This window comes from Diabrotica virgifera, chromosome 5 (genome assembly GCF_917563875.1).
Source record: "Diabrotica virgifera virgifera chromosome 5, PGI_DIABVI_V3a".
Lineage (NCBI taxonomy): Eukaryota > Metazoa > Arthropoda > Insecta > Coleoptera > Chrysomelidae > Diabrotica > Diabrotica virgifera.
The window spans coordinates 12,342,275-12,359,987 of record NC_065447.1 but is presented as its reverse complement, the minus strand read 5'-3'; the positions used below and the strand labels follow the sequence as shown (position 1 = coordinate 12,359,987).

Here is a 17,713-nt window from a genome sequence, read left to right as displayed (position 1 = left end):
TCTCTCACACACACACTATGAAGTATTGAGCGCTCTTGAATTTCTTTGCCAAAACTAAAAGATGACTGATGGTAGATCAGCGCATCCTCTTCTGTTTTATTCTTTCGAAAATTCCTCTACAAGTCATTTCTATTCCTTTCTATTTCTCGCTCTCAATTTGTCATCTCTCCATCTCAGACAAATTCCTTTATCATATCTTATTGCAGTTCTTCTCCAGTTATTATCCGGACTTTGATTAATTTGTTTACTGGTATTTAGTGTTTTTCCTGTCAGGTTTCATTTAATTATGATGGTTATTGGGTATCAGTATTGTTGCGCACCTCTTTTTTGGACATTTTCAGCATATTTCAGTTTCCTTTTATCTATTCTGGCTTGCTTTTAAATTGATAAATTTTTTTCTTTGTAGTTTCTTTCTAGCGGTTTTCCTTCTTCGGTTACTCCCTTTTGTAACCTTTCTTCTTTGACTTTCTTTCTTTCTTCTATTAGTTGTAATGTGTCTCGGGTTATCCATTCTGTGTTTAAAAGTTTAAATTTTTTAAAAACTTTTTGAAGAAAAAGTAGATGATTTAGAAGTTTGCTAACTTTTTTACATATAAAGAGGTTCTCTAACTATCTAATACACTTTGCAGAGTTAAAATCGGATTATTTAGCGGCCTCAGCACTGTTTTAAAGTTATAAATAATTTTTTGGCTAATAAAAAAATACAGTGAGGACGTTTGAGTTGGCATAAATTTATTTTCTCGAGAATAGGCGCCTCTGGAGATAAATCCCGAAACAGGTCGATTTTTATTTTTAAATTCTAATTTTTTGGTATATATATCATACTAGTGACGTCATCAATCTGGGCGTGATGATGTAATCGTGGATTTTTAAATGAGAATAGGTGCCGTGTGATAGCTCAATCGAAAGGCTATTCAATTTTGTATTCACTAATATAAACATTAACATAATTATTTACAGAGGGTTTGAATAAAAAAAATTTGAATTAAATTAATTCCAATATTTAGATTACGTCATCATACAAAGATGGATGACGTCACTAGTATGATATTTATGCCAAAAAATTATAATTTAAAAATAAAAATCGATTTGTTTCGGGATTTATCGCCCGTTCTCAAGAACTCGCCCATTCTCAAGAAAATGAATTTATTCCAACTCAAACGTCCTCACTGTATTTGTTTATAAGCCAAAACATTGTTTATAACTTTAAAACAGTGCTGAGGCCGTTTAAATCAGATTTTAATTCGGTAAAGGGTATTATATAGGTAGAGAACCCCTTTATAATATGTAAAAAAATTAGCAAACTTCTAAATGGTCTACTTATTGTTAAGAAATTTTTTTTTTAATTTTAACTTTTTTAAAAAATTTTAGATTGCAAAATTATTATGCAAAATCTATTAAGTCGATTTTAATAAAATTTGGTGGACGGTTTAAGTATGTTGTAAGAATCTAAGCGAATTATGAAGTTTGTAAGTGCAACCGACGTGGTTGAAAAATATTGAATAAAAACAGTCTTTTTTGTCCCCTTATTTTCTATTTATTGCTATTTTGCAGAAAGGGTAACATTTAAGGACATTTTAAACCAGTTGTATATTATACAAAATTCAATTATTTTCTTTCCGTACGACTTTGTTCCAAAGTGAATCGTTTTAAAGTTATAGGCAATGAAAGTAGAAAAAAATCGATATTCTTCGAATTTTTTAAATATTTAAATTTTTTTATTATTGTTCCGGGGATATTTAAGAAGGAGCATAAGTGAACTATAATTATTGAAGTTGTTACCTAACTTTATCTGCAAAAATCCGAATGCCACCTCTCACATCCATCTCAAAACAGATCCGCCCTGGTCTAGTCTGATTTTTACGAAAGCCGTATATGTAGAACGTATATTTAAATAACGAAGTAATTGTTCTTTTTTGGTTGTAGGCTATTGATTATCTATTTTAGAAAGGAACTACAACGTTAACGGGGTTTTATTGTTTCATAGAGTCAATGGAACTCTATATATGAAAAAACCGCGGAGTGCTACCATTTAAAGGGGTGCGTTTTTGAGAAAAGGGTGAATTAGTCCCTAGGCACAGGGCGAATTAGAGTGAGTTCTATTCACCTTTGGTACAAACACGTCTACAGAAAAATTGTTTCAGGTTAAATTTACTATCGAAATATCACATTTTAAAGTCAAGAATATTTTTTTTTACAAAAATATATTCAAAAGAAAAGCAAGAAAAAAACACGAAAGGTAGCATTTTTGTTTCTTGCCCTATAACTTTTTTCCACGGGGATATAGTTATAGGCATTGCTTCATAGAAAAAAAACTTCCATCCTTCCTCTTTAAAATGGCGTTTGGTGTAAGTCTGTATGATTTACAGTTTCCAAAATATGATTTTTCAAATTTCGCCACTCACAACAATTTTGGGCGATTTTCCTTGTTACTTCGCAAACATTGTTCTGTAACTTTTTTTTACGCAGCTTTAGGTATATGCAATGTTACATTTAGTAGGAAGAAATGTCAATTACCTTTAAAATGGTCTATCGTAGAAGACTGTATGACTATTTTTAAGTAAGATATGGTTTTTCAAAATTTTATACTTTTAATGATTTTTGATATATTTTACGATTATTTTTAAATTTCTCATTATAACTATATTATTGTATATTTAGGTATACACATTGTGCAATAAAAAGAAAAGCTTATTTTCTTTACTTTAAAATGGTGTATTGTAAAAAATTCTGGGTCTATTTTTAAACAAGATATGCTTTTTCAGTTTGACATATACACATGTAATAGGTCCCACTAAGTTAGAAGAAAAAAATTATTCTTTATAAAATGCTCTGCATAGTCTAAATCCTAAGATGTAATCATCAGATATAAAATTTTATCAATAGTGTACGAGGTATGTTAAAAAATATGAATTTCGCTCAAGAGTAAAGTACCTTTATATTCCACAATATCGAAAAGTGTTATCGAGAAAAGTTATTTGGAATTAAAAATTATGTTACAATATGCAATTATATTCTTCTAATTGAAAAAATAAAAAAATTTAAATTTTTTCTCAAATTACGGATCCCCTTGGATATCCCACGGATATCTTGTTTAAAAATAGTCCTAGAGGTGATTGCAATACAACATTTCAAAGTAAAGAAAATAAGCTTTTTTTATTCTAGAATGTATATACTTAAATGTACAAGAAAAAAAGTCATAATGAGAAAATTAAAAAAATAATCATAAAAAATATCAAAAATCATTAAAAGTATAAAATCTTGAAAAAGCATAACTTGTTCAAAAATAGTCGTACGACCTTACACAGTAGACCATTTTAAAGGCAATTGACTTCTCTTTTTACTAAATGTACCATTACATATACCTAGAAATGCGTAGAAAAATAGTAAATGCGTTACAGAACAATGTTTGCGAAATAATGGGGAAAATTGCTTAAAAATTCTGTGAGCGGCAAATTTTGAAAAATTCTATTTTGGAAACTATAAATCCTAGAGTCTTCTACCAAACGTCATTTGAAAAAGGAAGGATGAAAGTTATTTTTCGCTGAAGCAATGCCTATACCTATATCCCTGTGGAAAGAAATTATGGGGCTAAAAACAAAATTACTTTCTTTTGTGTTTTTTTCTTGCTTTTCTTTTTAATGTATCTTTGTAAAAAAAAATATTTTTGACTTTAAAATATAATATTTCGATAGTAAATTTATCCTGGAACAATTTTCCTTTGGAAGTGTTTGTACCAAAAGTGAATGGAACTCACCCTAATTCACACTGTGCCTAGGGACTAATTCACCCCTTTCTCAAAAAGGCACCCATTTAAATGGTAGCACTCCGCGGTTTTTTCAAATATAGATGTCCGTTGACCATATGAGACAATAAAATCCCGTTAACGTTGTAGTTCCTTTTAGCTCTCTTATTTTGAACATAATCAATAGCCTATTGTTTAGATCAAAATAAATGTCCCAACAAAACCAATTTTCGAGGTTATCACACACTTTACTAATACATATTCCTGACTTTTGTCGAGCAATTTTTGATGGTTGTTAGTAAACGATTTATGATTATTAGTTAAGCATATTTGAAGCAAACTTCATAAAAATTTCACGATTAGATTTGATGTGTACTCGAAATTCGTAAACATAATATAGCAGCAACGTTATTTCGTAATATTGGAAATATCAACAGAGGGTCGTAATTTAGCCCTAATCGAATTGTTTGCTAGAGGAAAACATTTCAGCTTCAAAATATCGACGAAATAAGAGGTACGTTACTCCAAACACGTTTGCCAATTTAACTTTGGCAGAGCTTCAAAAACGTTCAATATGACCAGTAATACGAATTTACTAAAAATGGTTTCGAATCAATACGGCTTTGTTTATGCGAGGAACGTATATTGTATTTTAAATTTTACTGTTTAATGGGATAATCCTGCTTTGTGATGATTTCATATGTAGGGTGGCTTGTGTACAATTAAGGGTTGATTTACATATATGCGAAATCGTCAAATTACGTGAATCCTTAACATGTGGTTCACAAAAAAAATTTAAGGACATTCTAATAATAATTTTTTTTCATTTCTTAGTAAATAAGTAGTATTACAACAAACAGATCGATAAATATAGCGCACATAGGAGAATCTACAATTTGCATTCATCACCAGAAAAAATGCAACAGAATTTTGCTTCCTTAGTACTCAAATACAAGTACAATGAAATAAGGAAAGACAGTGGTAATCCTAGGTCTCTCAATGTCTTAAACATATCTCCTCACCAATCGCAGAAGGAAGGAAATAAATATGTAGTGAATGTGTATGTCGTATTTTATTTATTTATCTTTAACCACTTTTACTCTTTTCACCATTTTAATCGTGAGTAACAAATAATCCTAGACATACTGTGGCATGTAAAAGAACCGTGAATAAGAAAGGCTGCACATTATTACCATTAAAAGGAAGGTAAAACAATGTAGTAAGGGAAATAAAGGCCAAAATAACGTACATCCTAACGAGTTTCTAGGTAATTTGTTTAATACGAATGGTGTAGCTGATGGGACTTCACTGTTTGAAACAGTAGTAGCATATGAAATATGTAACATTGTGTAGTAAATATTTTAAAATATGTTCTTCTAAAACGCTTTGTGCCAAAGCTTGTTATGTTTACATATAATTAATTTTATATTTCTAAAGAAAAACCCTTTTACCTTTTTTACCTTTAGAAAAAACATTTTGACAATTAGTCCAGAAAACCACTGCGCATCCGCTAGGAAAAATATTCTAATTCGGATTTTTTGCACAATCTTACTCAAAAAGGACTCCTTTTAACAAATTTGCATGTTGCCAGGACCAAAAGGTGGTCAAAAACTTTTTAAACGTTTTTTTGTTTTTCTCCTAAAATTATTTTTTTTGCATGGGAAAAAGTTTTTTTAGGTTTTTTGGATCATTACAAACAGAAAAGGTCTTTCGTGACTCTTCTCTAAAAATGATAGTTTTTGACATATAAGCGATTAAAAATTGAAAAATTGCGAAATCGGCCATTTTTAAACCTCAAAAACTATGTGAAAAACTGAAAATTTTAATATTCCCAAGGTAGGTAAATATTCTTAAAACATCGATTGATGAAATCCCGAATAGTTTTTTGCAATACAATATTCAAAACTCCTTTGTTTTTTAATTGATAATCAAGCGTGCGCGACACTATTTTCCACCGACAGTATGGTGCAAATGACAGGAATAAATTCGTTATTTCGTAAACCGGCGACTTTAAGGGAAAAATCCCGAAACAGGTCGATTTTTATTTTTAAGTTATGATATTGTGGCATATATGGTATACTAGTGACGTCATCCGTCTGGGCGTGATGACGTAATCGATGATTTTTTTTTAATGAGAATAGGGGTCGTGTGGTAGCTCATTTGAAAGGTTCTTCAATTCTCTATTCAGTAATGTAAACATTTACATAATTATTTATACAGGGTGTCCTTCTACTTCTTTTTTTGTCAAATAATTTAATTTTATAAAAATTTTTTGGACACCCTGTATAAATAATTATATAAATGTTTATATAACTGAATAGAGAATTGAAGAACCTTTCAAATGAGCTAGCACACGACTCCTATTCTCGTTTAAAAAATCATCGATTACGTCATCACGTCCAGATGGATGACGTCACTAGTATACCATATATGCCACAATATCATAACTTAAAAATAAAAATCGACCTGTTTCGGGATTTTTCCTTAAAGTCGCCGGTTTACGAAATAACGAATTTACTCCATTCATTTGCACCATACTGTCGGTGGAAAATAGTGTCGCGCACGCTTGATTAGCAATTAAAAAACAAAGGAGTTTTGAATATTGTATTGCAAAAAACTCTTCGGGATTTCATCAATCGATGTGTATAGAATATCTGCCTACCTTGGTAACATTCAAATTTTCAGTTTTTCACATAGTTTTTGAGGGTTAAAAATGGCCGATTTCGCAATTTTTCAATTTTTAATCGCTTATATGTCAAAAACTATCATTTTTAGAGGGAAGTCACTAAAGACCTTTTCTGTTTGGAATGATCCAAAAAACCTAAAAAAACTTTTTCCATGCAAAAAAAATTTTAGGAAAAAACAAAAAAAAAACGTTTAAAAAATTTTTGACCACCTTTTGATCCTGGCAACATGCAAATTTGTTAAAAGGAGTCCTTTTTGAGTAAGATTGTGCAAAAAATCTGAATAAAAATATTTTTCCTAGCGGATGCGCAGTGGCTTTCTGGACTAAATGGCTTGAGGCTTGAAAACCTATGAAAGCTTTTAGAATTTTACAGTATACAGTGGTGAACACGCTAATAACCTGCAGAATAACGCAAAAGATGGAAAACATAATACATTGCGAAGTGGAGAGAGATGAATCTATTAGAGGTGGAAATTATCGTTATAAACGTATAAATTAAGATTACATTACACAGTCTCCCACCTTTAGACGTATCTAAGGAATATGACAACTGTCACTGTGACAGGAGAATTTTATTAAATACTCCCGTCACAGACGTTTAAAGGTGGGAAAGTATATAACGTAATGTTAATTTACGCGTTTATACCGATAATTTCCACCTCTACCAGTTTCATCTCTCTTTACACTCGCAATGTATTATGTTTCCCATCTTTTGCGTTATTCTGCCGGTTATTAGCTCGCTCATCACTGTATGGTGTTTTATAGTGAAGAAATATACGCAAATACTCAAGAATTAATTAAGCCAGGTATCTTGGGATAGCTTAATATATAATGTTCGAGGCGGGAACCAGAAGTTTTGCATAAATAATAAAAGAAAAATATATTTCTCGAAAAAGTCAACTTTATTGTTTTTTGAAGTATTCGCCTCTAAAAGGGGTGATACACACCCGAGTAAGTACGCGAACTTACGGCTCGACGACCTTTTTCGCGCGTGTATCACCGCAAGTACGCGTACTTTAAGTCCGCCGAGTAAGTACGCCGTCGATCCAACAAGTTTGAAATCTTACTCGTAACCCGTACGTGTATCACTGCCACGAGCCGCGAGCCTCGAGCCATCATGTTATTGCTTTTAAAGTTACACTTTTTCACTATTTAACTAATATTTTCACTAATTAAGCAAATTGCCTAGAAATAATTCAATCGATTATAGTTGAAAGGAGACAAGTTACATTTTATAAGTTTTGAGAAAACCGTAAACACTATTTTCAGCTATACTAAATTATTTTTGATTATTTGTTTTTGAGTAAACCTAATTATTTATAGGCTGTTTTATCATCCTGATGAAAATATTACCCTCTTATCTATGATATTTTGTTTGTTACCCACACTTTTCGATTTCGTCTTTTTTTATTAGTATTAAAAATATATAACACGATAGGATACGATACGAAGTATATAATACGATAAAATTCCTAAATAGCACAAACCACCGACGGCGGCCGCGATCTTTAAAACCGCGTACTTTAAGTCTGCCGTGTATCACCGACGGCGAGCCGAGTAAGTCCGCGATCTTTAAACCCGCGTACTTAAAGTTTGCGTGTGTATCACGCGCTTAAGATCAATTTACTATTTACTAATTTAAATGTGTAATCGCACATACCTATAGTCCAAGCATTTGTGACAGTCCGAAACAGGTCTCTCAGAAATAAGGGTAGTTTGTTTTTGATTCCCGGTAAAGTAAAAAAATCACATAGTACAAGTCAGAAGTGTATAGAGGATGGCGGAACAAATCGATACTTTTCGCTTATAAATACTTGTACTCTAAACAACCCATGTGAGAGCTGGAATTGTCCTGATGCAAGAGAATGCGATGATTCCGGTTGTTTTTCAGAAGTTTATCAATCACTTCTGTCAAACAAATGGTTGTATATCATTCATCTTAAACAGTTTTACCACTCTCTAATAAAACATTGGCAACATTTATCGTTTTTCAAAAAAAAAATAGTAAAAACTATTCTATCATTTTAGGGACAGTGAAAAAATAGATTATAGTTTTTAAAGAGTTTTGTATTGACTTACCTTATCCCTGATTTCTTGTCTCATCTTCTCCCTCTCTTCTTCCATCTTTCTGTGTTTTTCCTTCCTTCTTTCTTCGGCCTCACGGATTGCTTCCAGGCGCTCCCTTTCGGCCTCTTCCTCCTTCTCCTTATCGTCTCCATCATCACCATCACCTCCAACCGCTCCTAGAAACAAAAATAGGGTTTAGATGTTAGAAGCAATCACAAGGATTAAAAAGTATTATCAAAGTGACAAAAATAGATTTGACATTTTTGATACAATTTTTTTTCAAAAGAAGTAAAAAACTATTTAAAATACGTAAAATTAGCAACATAACAAAAAATTAAGATTTCTTCCACAACATTTTTTTTTTAATTGTAGCATAAAATTAACTGAAAAAAGGTATTTTAAAGTTCACATTAGCTTGTGACTGGTACTGTTTTGGAGCCCTTCGTATGTTGTCATTTAAATTAATAGGCCTTAAAAGATTCTCAAGTACCTATTATAAGCATGTAGGTTATAAAATTTCCTTAAAAATGATTTTTATGGATTTTCTAGTTTGAAAGCGAGATATAGCCAAAAATCCAATCAAATATTCTTTTTAATATCAGAACAGACACATTTTTTCTCTTTCTTTTTTTTTGGTCTTGGCATGGGCAATTGATAAAACTATTTTGTAATTTGTATTCACAGATCTACAGTATTTTATTTTCTATTTTTAATAGCTTTTTGATTTTGTTTTATAATGAAATATAAGTCGACTTCACAAAAGATTATTGTAGCAGAAAATGTTGACCTATTAGTTATTTTAACAGTCAGCTAAAAGCAATACATTTTTTTTTCGTAAAATTAGTAAAACACAGTATCCCCTCTTTGATATATTCATCTCAAAGCTTCGAAGTAGCCTATTCAAGCAGAGAAAAGTTTATAGCTTTCGCATTCGCTCACAGGCTGTGATCCAATGTGAGTATTTTATAATAAGGGTAAAAATATTTCCTTTTTACTTATTGAAGATATTGAAGAATGTCCTGATTTAAGAGAACAGGTAGATATTAATAGATTGATGGATGTTATAGAACAACATATTATATTAAAATATTAAGAAATTCATGAATTTGAGTTGTTTATGCATGATGGTGCTCCTGCTCATAAGGCCAACACAGTGACAAAGTTCTTGTATGATCACAATATCAACGTATTGGAATGACCGGCTAACTCACCCGACTTTAATCCCATGGAGAACGCTGGAATATTATGAATAATAAGGTTCAAGAGAGTCGACCGAGCAACATAAATCAGCTGAAAGAGGAGTTGAGAAGGTTGTGAGTGACCTTGGAAGGAGAATACTACTTGAAACTTGATCAAACTATGTTCAGGAGAATGCTGCTTGGCATCGACTACAAGGGTGATATGACAAAGCAATTGTTTGTAGAGAAAAATTATCCTGACTTATGCGCTTTATTCACTTTATAAATTTTTTTGGCGGCACTGTCATATAAATAACTGCAAAAACGTATACAAACGTTTTACTTAATTCCTTTAAAAAAATAACTAAAATGATATTTATCCCGTGACAGTTTTATAATATTACTGCCGTTTCTGCAAAACTTTTATGAGATTATGTGTTCGTTTTAACCAGAGAATGTCAGACTTTTGCTTTTATTTCTGTGTCGGATGGACAAGATTCAAAACAAGGGAATAGACTTGTAAACATGTTGATCCCAGAGCTAATTTATCAAAATCAGGCGAAAAAACTCACTGCTACAGCGGTTCAACTTTCAAACTAATTGAGTGATGCCTACAGGGTAGAATGAAACCGGAAAATGTTATTAAAAAAGAAAAAAGTATAAACAAAAACAATAAGGGATGATAGTTGTTATGACAAACAATTTATTAAGACGAAAAAATGGAAATAAATCAATACAAAACACTAAACAAAATCTATGAATTTATTACACATTATTCTCTTTATTGATGTAGTGTAAACTACATCTATAAAATAAAGTCTAACGGGATCACATCGCACAACCTAGGTTACCAGTTCACATCAACTCCACATGAGATGACCATACCCTCTAATCGCTCGTGCAGGATGTCCAATGTAGCATGATCTGTCTTGTTGAAGCCACATGTCGTTGGTATCCGTAGCATCCCATTCAGGCTAAAAAAGTTATTAATCATCGCCGTTGACAGTAATAGCCTGGCCAACAACGTTCTAAAATAAGTGTAGCCCGATGAATGGACCACCAGCTCACAAAATGTCAAACAGTGACTTTTTCGGGAAGCATTGGATACTTATATGACTCGTCTGTTTGTTGAAGTATCCACTCATCTAAAAATAAAGGATGATTTAAAGATGATTTTTGGATAAAAATTAGAATCAGGTTGCCTCTAGTCATAGCAAAGTTGCCTATAGTCATAGTTGCTATAGTCAAAAATTAGAATCAGCCTTCAGCTCCTGAGACAGTTAAATTTTTAACGCTTACAGGCTCATGGCACGTCAAATTCAAGCCCATATGCCAAATTATTGAAACTCCCTATATTTCACTGTTTGTTTAAATGTATTGTTAGGTTGGTTACCTGTCAATGACCTCCTAGAGAATTCTATTAATTGGGCTCTCAAGTGAACAACGGTCGACTACCTGCGTTCAGGTATAGGGTTTCTACAGCCGTTTCCATGTCTTTGAACCACTTCCATTTTGTTACGGATTGTTGGACGGACGATCGAATAACTTGTCGAATGAGAACCTACACGATATCTATTTCTATGTTCTAGGGCTAGGGGAATTTAGCAAAGTGGGCGACGCCTGGTGGCGAGTTTCAAAAGCATCAACTCAAGGAAAACATTGACTTTGTCATTAATTTGTGTACATATTTTGCGGTCAGTTTATATTGTAATTAATAATTAATTCGACTTAAAAAATCTATTTCAGTGTTCCTCAGTATTCATTCTTATTATACTCTACGTAATGAAGTAAACTAACCAATGCCAAATCACACATTTTGTTAATTTAACGTTTGTATTAAACTTAGTATTTTTTAATGTTTAAGCGACTGCAAAATCAAATAAATAGATAAAATGTAGCATATATTATGTGCACAGAATGTACATTGTTACGCAAAATCTTCCGACCACCTCATAATTTCCAAAACACAATTATTATAAAATAAATTCACCTACTTAGTTTGCAGTTTTTATTTAATTAAAAATTGTTATCTGTTAGTGTAAAATAAATTGTAGTGTACCTATTATAGTTATTAAGGTACCAATAAGGATAATAACGCTTGAGGTCAATGGTGTATATACCGAGGGCCTATGGCCCGAGGTATATACGTTGTCCGAAAGCGATATTTTCTATAATACCCGTGGTGCCTTCAATTTAATGTCCGACTAAATTCTTCTTTATATGCAAAAAATTTGAATGAATTTTGAATTAATTAGTTTTTAAATAAGTACATTTAGCAGCAATAGTCGTAACGTAATTGTGGTAACCATAGTTTTACTTATGTTTTTATTTGTCAACTTGGCAGTATTTAACTAGTTATTTTAATTTAACGCCCAAGGGCCTTATTTTTCAAAATAACGCCTTAGGGCATTCCAGTCGGAAAAATGAAAGAATACCCATGAACGATCAGATCAGTCACTTATTTTGTATTTGTTGTATTTTCTATAAATAACAACCGTTTGTTATAGAAAAAGATAGCAAATACAAAATAAGTGATTGATGTGACCGTTCATGGGTATTCTTTAATTTTTGCGACTGTATATCATATTTAACTGACTTCGAAATCATGTCATTATTTGTCAAATAATATACAATTCGGACATTAACTAAATTAAAAAACAATTAGAAATTGTAAGGTAGATTAATAATTTTTAAAGCGCTGTGTGATTATCAGGCGCCAGATTTTTTTGGTGGACTGTGTATATCCAGCAGCATAAAAAGGTAATGGCGACTTTAATTTAATAATTTTTTTTATAAAGAAATTGAGCAAATACATCGATAGCTTAATATGAAATCATTGTAAGAGTTCCTTACATTAAATTATGATTACCGAAGATGCAAATATTTGAATTATTGATAGTTACTAGTTAATGAAAAAAAGGTACAAACAAATCAGTAGTTACCATCAAATTTTAATAAATGCAAACAGATGAAAGATAATTTTGAGTCGTCTTTAATCCATAAGATTAGTGGTAAAAGGACCACGCAACACTCCTTATGGAAAAGTGGTCCCGGTCAAATTTGATGAAAGTTTGGTCAATGATACTTCTTGATGTGTAGATTAAAAAAGTCCATGGCACCTGGGTCTGAATAACTACTATTCTCGAGTTACAGCCCTCTGAAGTTATTGGATTCGAGTGCTCGGTTTACGTTAAATGCACTAATTTACGGTCAAGTGAACGAAAATATTTATTATTAGAAGAAGAGAAACTCAGGTTCTTCATACATACTTGCGTGTTGTATATGAAGTCGTGGTCAAAAATAGTTAAATGATATTTTAGTCTTCAGAAAACCTCAGAAAACTCCTCAGAAAACTAAAGAAGTGCAATATAAAATGTGCTGCTAGATCGATATAAGCATTATCATGTTTACATGAATGCTTCTCAGTTATGGAATACCAACAAAACTGCAGTTCCGCCTTATCTTTAGAAAACTACTGAACAGTGGCGGATCTAGGGGGATGTGGTAATTTCACTCGTAACATGTTCCAGAATAATTAAAGAAAAAATTGTTGAAACATAAAAAAATACATCAGCTGACATGAAACTTGTCCCGCATATCAGATATAAGACAGGTAGAGAACATGGACTTGATTTCAATACACAAAAAAAAACAAAGTACCTGGTAGTCTAAATATTAATTACAATTGTCTATGGAAAAATCGGGTTTAAATCATCTTCGACTAATTGTACGTTAACATTTTGCTGATTTCGGTTAGACGCATCATACGTCGTGTTAACTAACGACCTATCAGGATGCTTAACATTAGGTTGATGTCTTGCAAAGCCTAACAACTCATCATCATTGGCTATAGAACCCCTGGTGGACCTCGGCCTTTTCGAGAATCAGCTTTAATTCCTTTCTATCCTCCGCCTTAGTTTTCCAATTTCGTACTCTTAACACCCTTAACTCATCTTCTCTGGTCCTTTGGGCCATGGCCGCCCATACCCATGAGCAGGGGGAGGCGTGGCCCCCCTGGCTTTTCGGGTGCTTTGAATTAAATCTGGTTATTCAAAGTATACAAAATATAATGTGCAACATCTTCACGTTTGCCCCCCACCCCTAAAAATTTTTATATGGGCACCCGTGCTCTGGGCTTACGTATTTTCGTCACACTATCCGCTATTTGGTTATAAGTGTGTTTTGATGACTCCATCTCGTTCATTTTCATTAAATAAAGTTTTTTCATTAATTCTGGAACATGTTACCGGTGGAATTACCCCTATCCCCCTAGATCCGCCACTGTTCAGTAGTTTTCTAAAGATAAGGCGGAACTGCAGTTTTGCTGGTATTGCATAACTGAGAAGCATTCATGAAAACATGATAATGCTTATATCGATCTAGCAGCACATTTTATATTGCACTTCTTTAGTTTTCTGAGGAGTTTTCTGAGGTTTTCTGAAGACTAAAATATGATTTAACTATTTTTGACCACGAATTCATATACAACACGCAAGTATGTATGAAGAACCTGAGTTCCTCTTCTTCTAATAATAAATATTTTCGTTCACTTGACCGTAAATTAGTGCATTTAACGTAAACCGAGCACTCGTATCCAATAACTTCAGAAGGCTGTAACTCGAGAATAGTAGTTATTCAGACCCAGGTGCCATGGACTTTTTTAATCTACACATCAAGAAGTATCATTGACCAAACTTTGATCAAATTTGACCGGTACCACTTTTCCATAAGGAGTGTTGCGTGGTCCTTTAGTGGTTACTTTGGCAAAAAAACGCCATAAATGATTTATATTCAACGTTTAACGTCTTCGAAATCAAATGAGAAATTGATTGTTTTTCTTTAGTTATTGTCTATCTTTGAGATTTCGAATATTCAAGGGAAAATTTGTAAAAATAGCCTGAGATCTAAATCGATTATATATATCGTTACTCGGGAAATAGAAAATCTGATATATAAATTAAGTTTGATTGTAAATAGTATATATATATATATATATATATATATATATATATATATATAATCGGTTTAAAACGTCCTCCGACGTCTTCCGATGCCCAATCTCCATGCATCTCTATCTTCCCAAAGGTCTTCGTCTAAACCTCTCTCTCGGATCTCTCTGTCTATTCCTTCTCTCCAGCTCTTTCTGGGTCGGTCTCTTTTTCTTTTTCCATTTGGTGACCAATCTAGAATCTGTTTGGGCAGACGGTGTTCTGGCATTCTCTGCACATGTCCATACCACTTTAATTGTTGTACTCTTATATCTTCGACAATCGTATGTGTGACTCCCATAATCTCTCGTATACGTTGGTTATTAACTCTTTCGAGTTTTGATTTTCCTGCGGCACGTCTCCAGTAATCCATCTCCGTGGCTTGTAGTGTTCTTTCAGTAGTTGTCTTTAATTGCCACACGTTACTTCCATACATTACTATGCTCTTTATAATAGTGTTGTATATTCGATGTTTATTTTTTTTGGATATATGTCGATCCCAAATAATACTATTTAGTTGCGATATCGCCCTTCTACCTTGAATGTTTCGTTTTTTTATAGCCTGATCTGATTTGCCGTCGTCCGTGATTTCTACTCCTAAATAAGAATATTTATTGTTGTACTTAATGTGTTGTCCGTCATTTAAAATTAGACTCTGCTCGTTGCCACCGATGTTCATGTACATTGTTTTATCTATGTTAACTTCTAATCCCCATTTTTTGTATTCTTCGATTAATTTTCGAGTCATGTATTCCAGATCGTCATATTCGTTAGCAATCACAATTTGATCATCAGCAAAACATAGAGTGTACAGGTTGTTATTATTTAATTGTATACCCATGCCGCTGCATTTCCGCTTCCAAAGTTTCAATGCTTGTTCCAGATATATTTTGAAAAGTGTCGGCGATAGGCAGCATCCCTGCTTCAGTCCTTTGTCTACTACGAAACCTTTGGAAACATTCGTTCCTATTTTAACTTTGGCGTTGGCGTTATCATATAGTTTTTCCACTGCTGTTATGAGATTTGAGTTGATGTTCGTTTGTCTTAGAGTGTTCCATAACTTATTTTGGGGGATGCTATCGTAGGCCTTTTTTAGATCAACAAACAAAAAGTGGACTTCTTGATTTACGGCAACCTTTTTTTCTATAAGTTGAGTGATACAAAAAAGGTGGTCTATGGTCGATCTACCAGCTCTAAAACCTGCCTGTTCTTCTGCCTCCATATCAGTGTATTCTCTTTCTATTCTATTTTTGATCATTTTCCCATAGATTTTACTAATGGTACTAGTAACTGCTATTCCACGGTAATTATCGCAATTTTGTTTATTTCCTTTTTTATGTAAAGTTGAAATGGTAGAGGTTTTAAATTCGGCTGGAACCTCTACTTTGTTTATGCAGTTTTGAAAGAGTATTGTCAGGTGCTCATATAGTTTTTCAGTTCCATTTTTTATTAGTTCTGAGGGTATATTGCCAGGTCCGGGTGCTTTTTTGTTTTTGAGTGAAGTACAAATATCCTTTACTTCCTTTTTCGTGATTCTTATAGGAGATGCTTCAACGCGTATGTTTTGGTTATTATCTTTTATTTTGAATTCTACTCGATCTTCTTGTAACAGTTTACTGAAGTACATGTCCCATGCTTCTAACGAAATTGGTGAGATTAAATCTTTTTTCTTGTCGTTGGTCCTAAGAGATTTAATAAGTTTCCAGCTTTGTGTACTTCTGGTTCCTCCTATGTACGTATTTATTTTTTGACAGTTTTGATCCCAGGATTCATTTTTTTTCTGTCTTATCATTTGTCTCACCTTAGCTTGTTGGTTTTTGTAATTAGACCAATTGGTATCTGTTTTTGCACTTAAATATTGTTCATACTTTTGTTTCTTTTGTTTTATCGCTGTGTCTATTTCTTCATCCCACCAGTATGGAGTATTTTTGTTTTTCTTTTCGTAATATCCAAGGGCTTCTTTTGCTGCAGAGTGAATACTTTCTTTAATGTAATTGTAGTGGTCCTCGATGTTATTGAAAGTTATGTTTTTAAGTTTCTCGTTTAGTCTTTTTTGATACAATATTTTTACAGTATCTTGTTCTAGGCTTATAAGATTATATCTTACGTCATCTGCCATCTCTGAGCGAACTACTGGTTGTTCCTTTGTTCCTTCTGGCATCTTCTTGAAAACATTATTTTTGCTTTTAAGAAATGGTGATCGCTTCCACAAACTGCATTGTAAATAGTGATTGTATTAAATTAAAATAAAAACTGAATAAACTGAGTGTTAAAAGTCATTATAAATTAGAAGAAATAAAATAATTTCAGTACAATCTTGCATATACAAATATTAAGTCTTGTAGTACTTTGAGTTATAGTCTAGGGTAATAAGAATTTTCTCGGGACACTCAAAGATCCAGGTAGCTGACTACTTTGTTAGTTATTGTAGACCTAAAGGAATAAAACCTACCTGTTTCCTGCCTAGAGTTCGCGTTCGTTTTTTAATTATTAACAATTTAGTGCAAAAATCGCGATTTTTTCGATTTTTTCCACCCCATTCAAAAGCTAAATAGTTGATATAACATTACAAAATTCAGTGTTTTAGAACATTGAAAAACCTTCAAAATGCAGATTTTTTAAAGTTAAAAAGTTAATTTGTTGCTAAGCAAACTGCAAAATAAGTGAAAATTTTTATTTGTTAATAACTTTTACTAAAACTATCTTACAACTTTAGTGTTTCAACCAAAGTTGGATATTGGGGTACTTAACAAACCCTCAAAATTTGAGACTGATCCATTAATTAGTTTAAGAGTTATTCTATTTGTTTATCCCAGAGACAAATAGAGATTCTATTTGTTTATTTTGCAATAAGATAAGACAGAAAATAATGGAGATAGAGAAATTCTGAGTATGCCAAAAATGGTTAACATAGTCAAAAATCCTAATGCCAAATTTTTAAAATTTTGTAGTTTATAAACATTTAGAATAACTTTAAAAATGTTGTCCGTAGAAACAATCTTTTATATATTCGAAATTTTATAACACGAATTTTCAAATAAAAAAAAGT

The 17,713-nt window shown here is 32.4% G+C and overlaps 1 protein-coding gene across 2 annotated transcripts in view; it reads right to left on the bottom strand.

Annotated features, from left to right (window-relative positions):
* LOC114333378 (complexin) overlaps window positions 1-17,713 on the bottom strand; it is a 283,657-nt gene that overhangs the window by 84,790 nt on the left and 181,154 nt on the right. For both annotated transcript variants that reach the window (XM_028283351.2, XM_028283280.2), the window contains exon 2: window positions 8,511-8,674. In XM_028283351.2, the coding sequence (XP_028139152.1) occupies window positions 8,511-8,674 (164 nt within the window). The remainder of the gene's footprint in view (window positions 1-8,510; window positions 8,675-17,713) is intronic.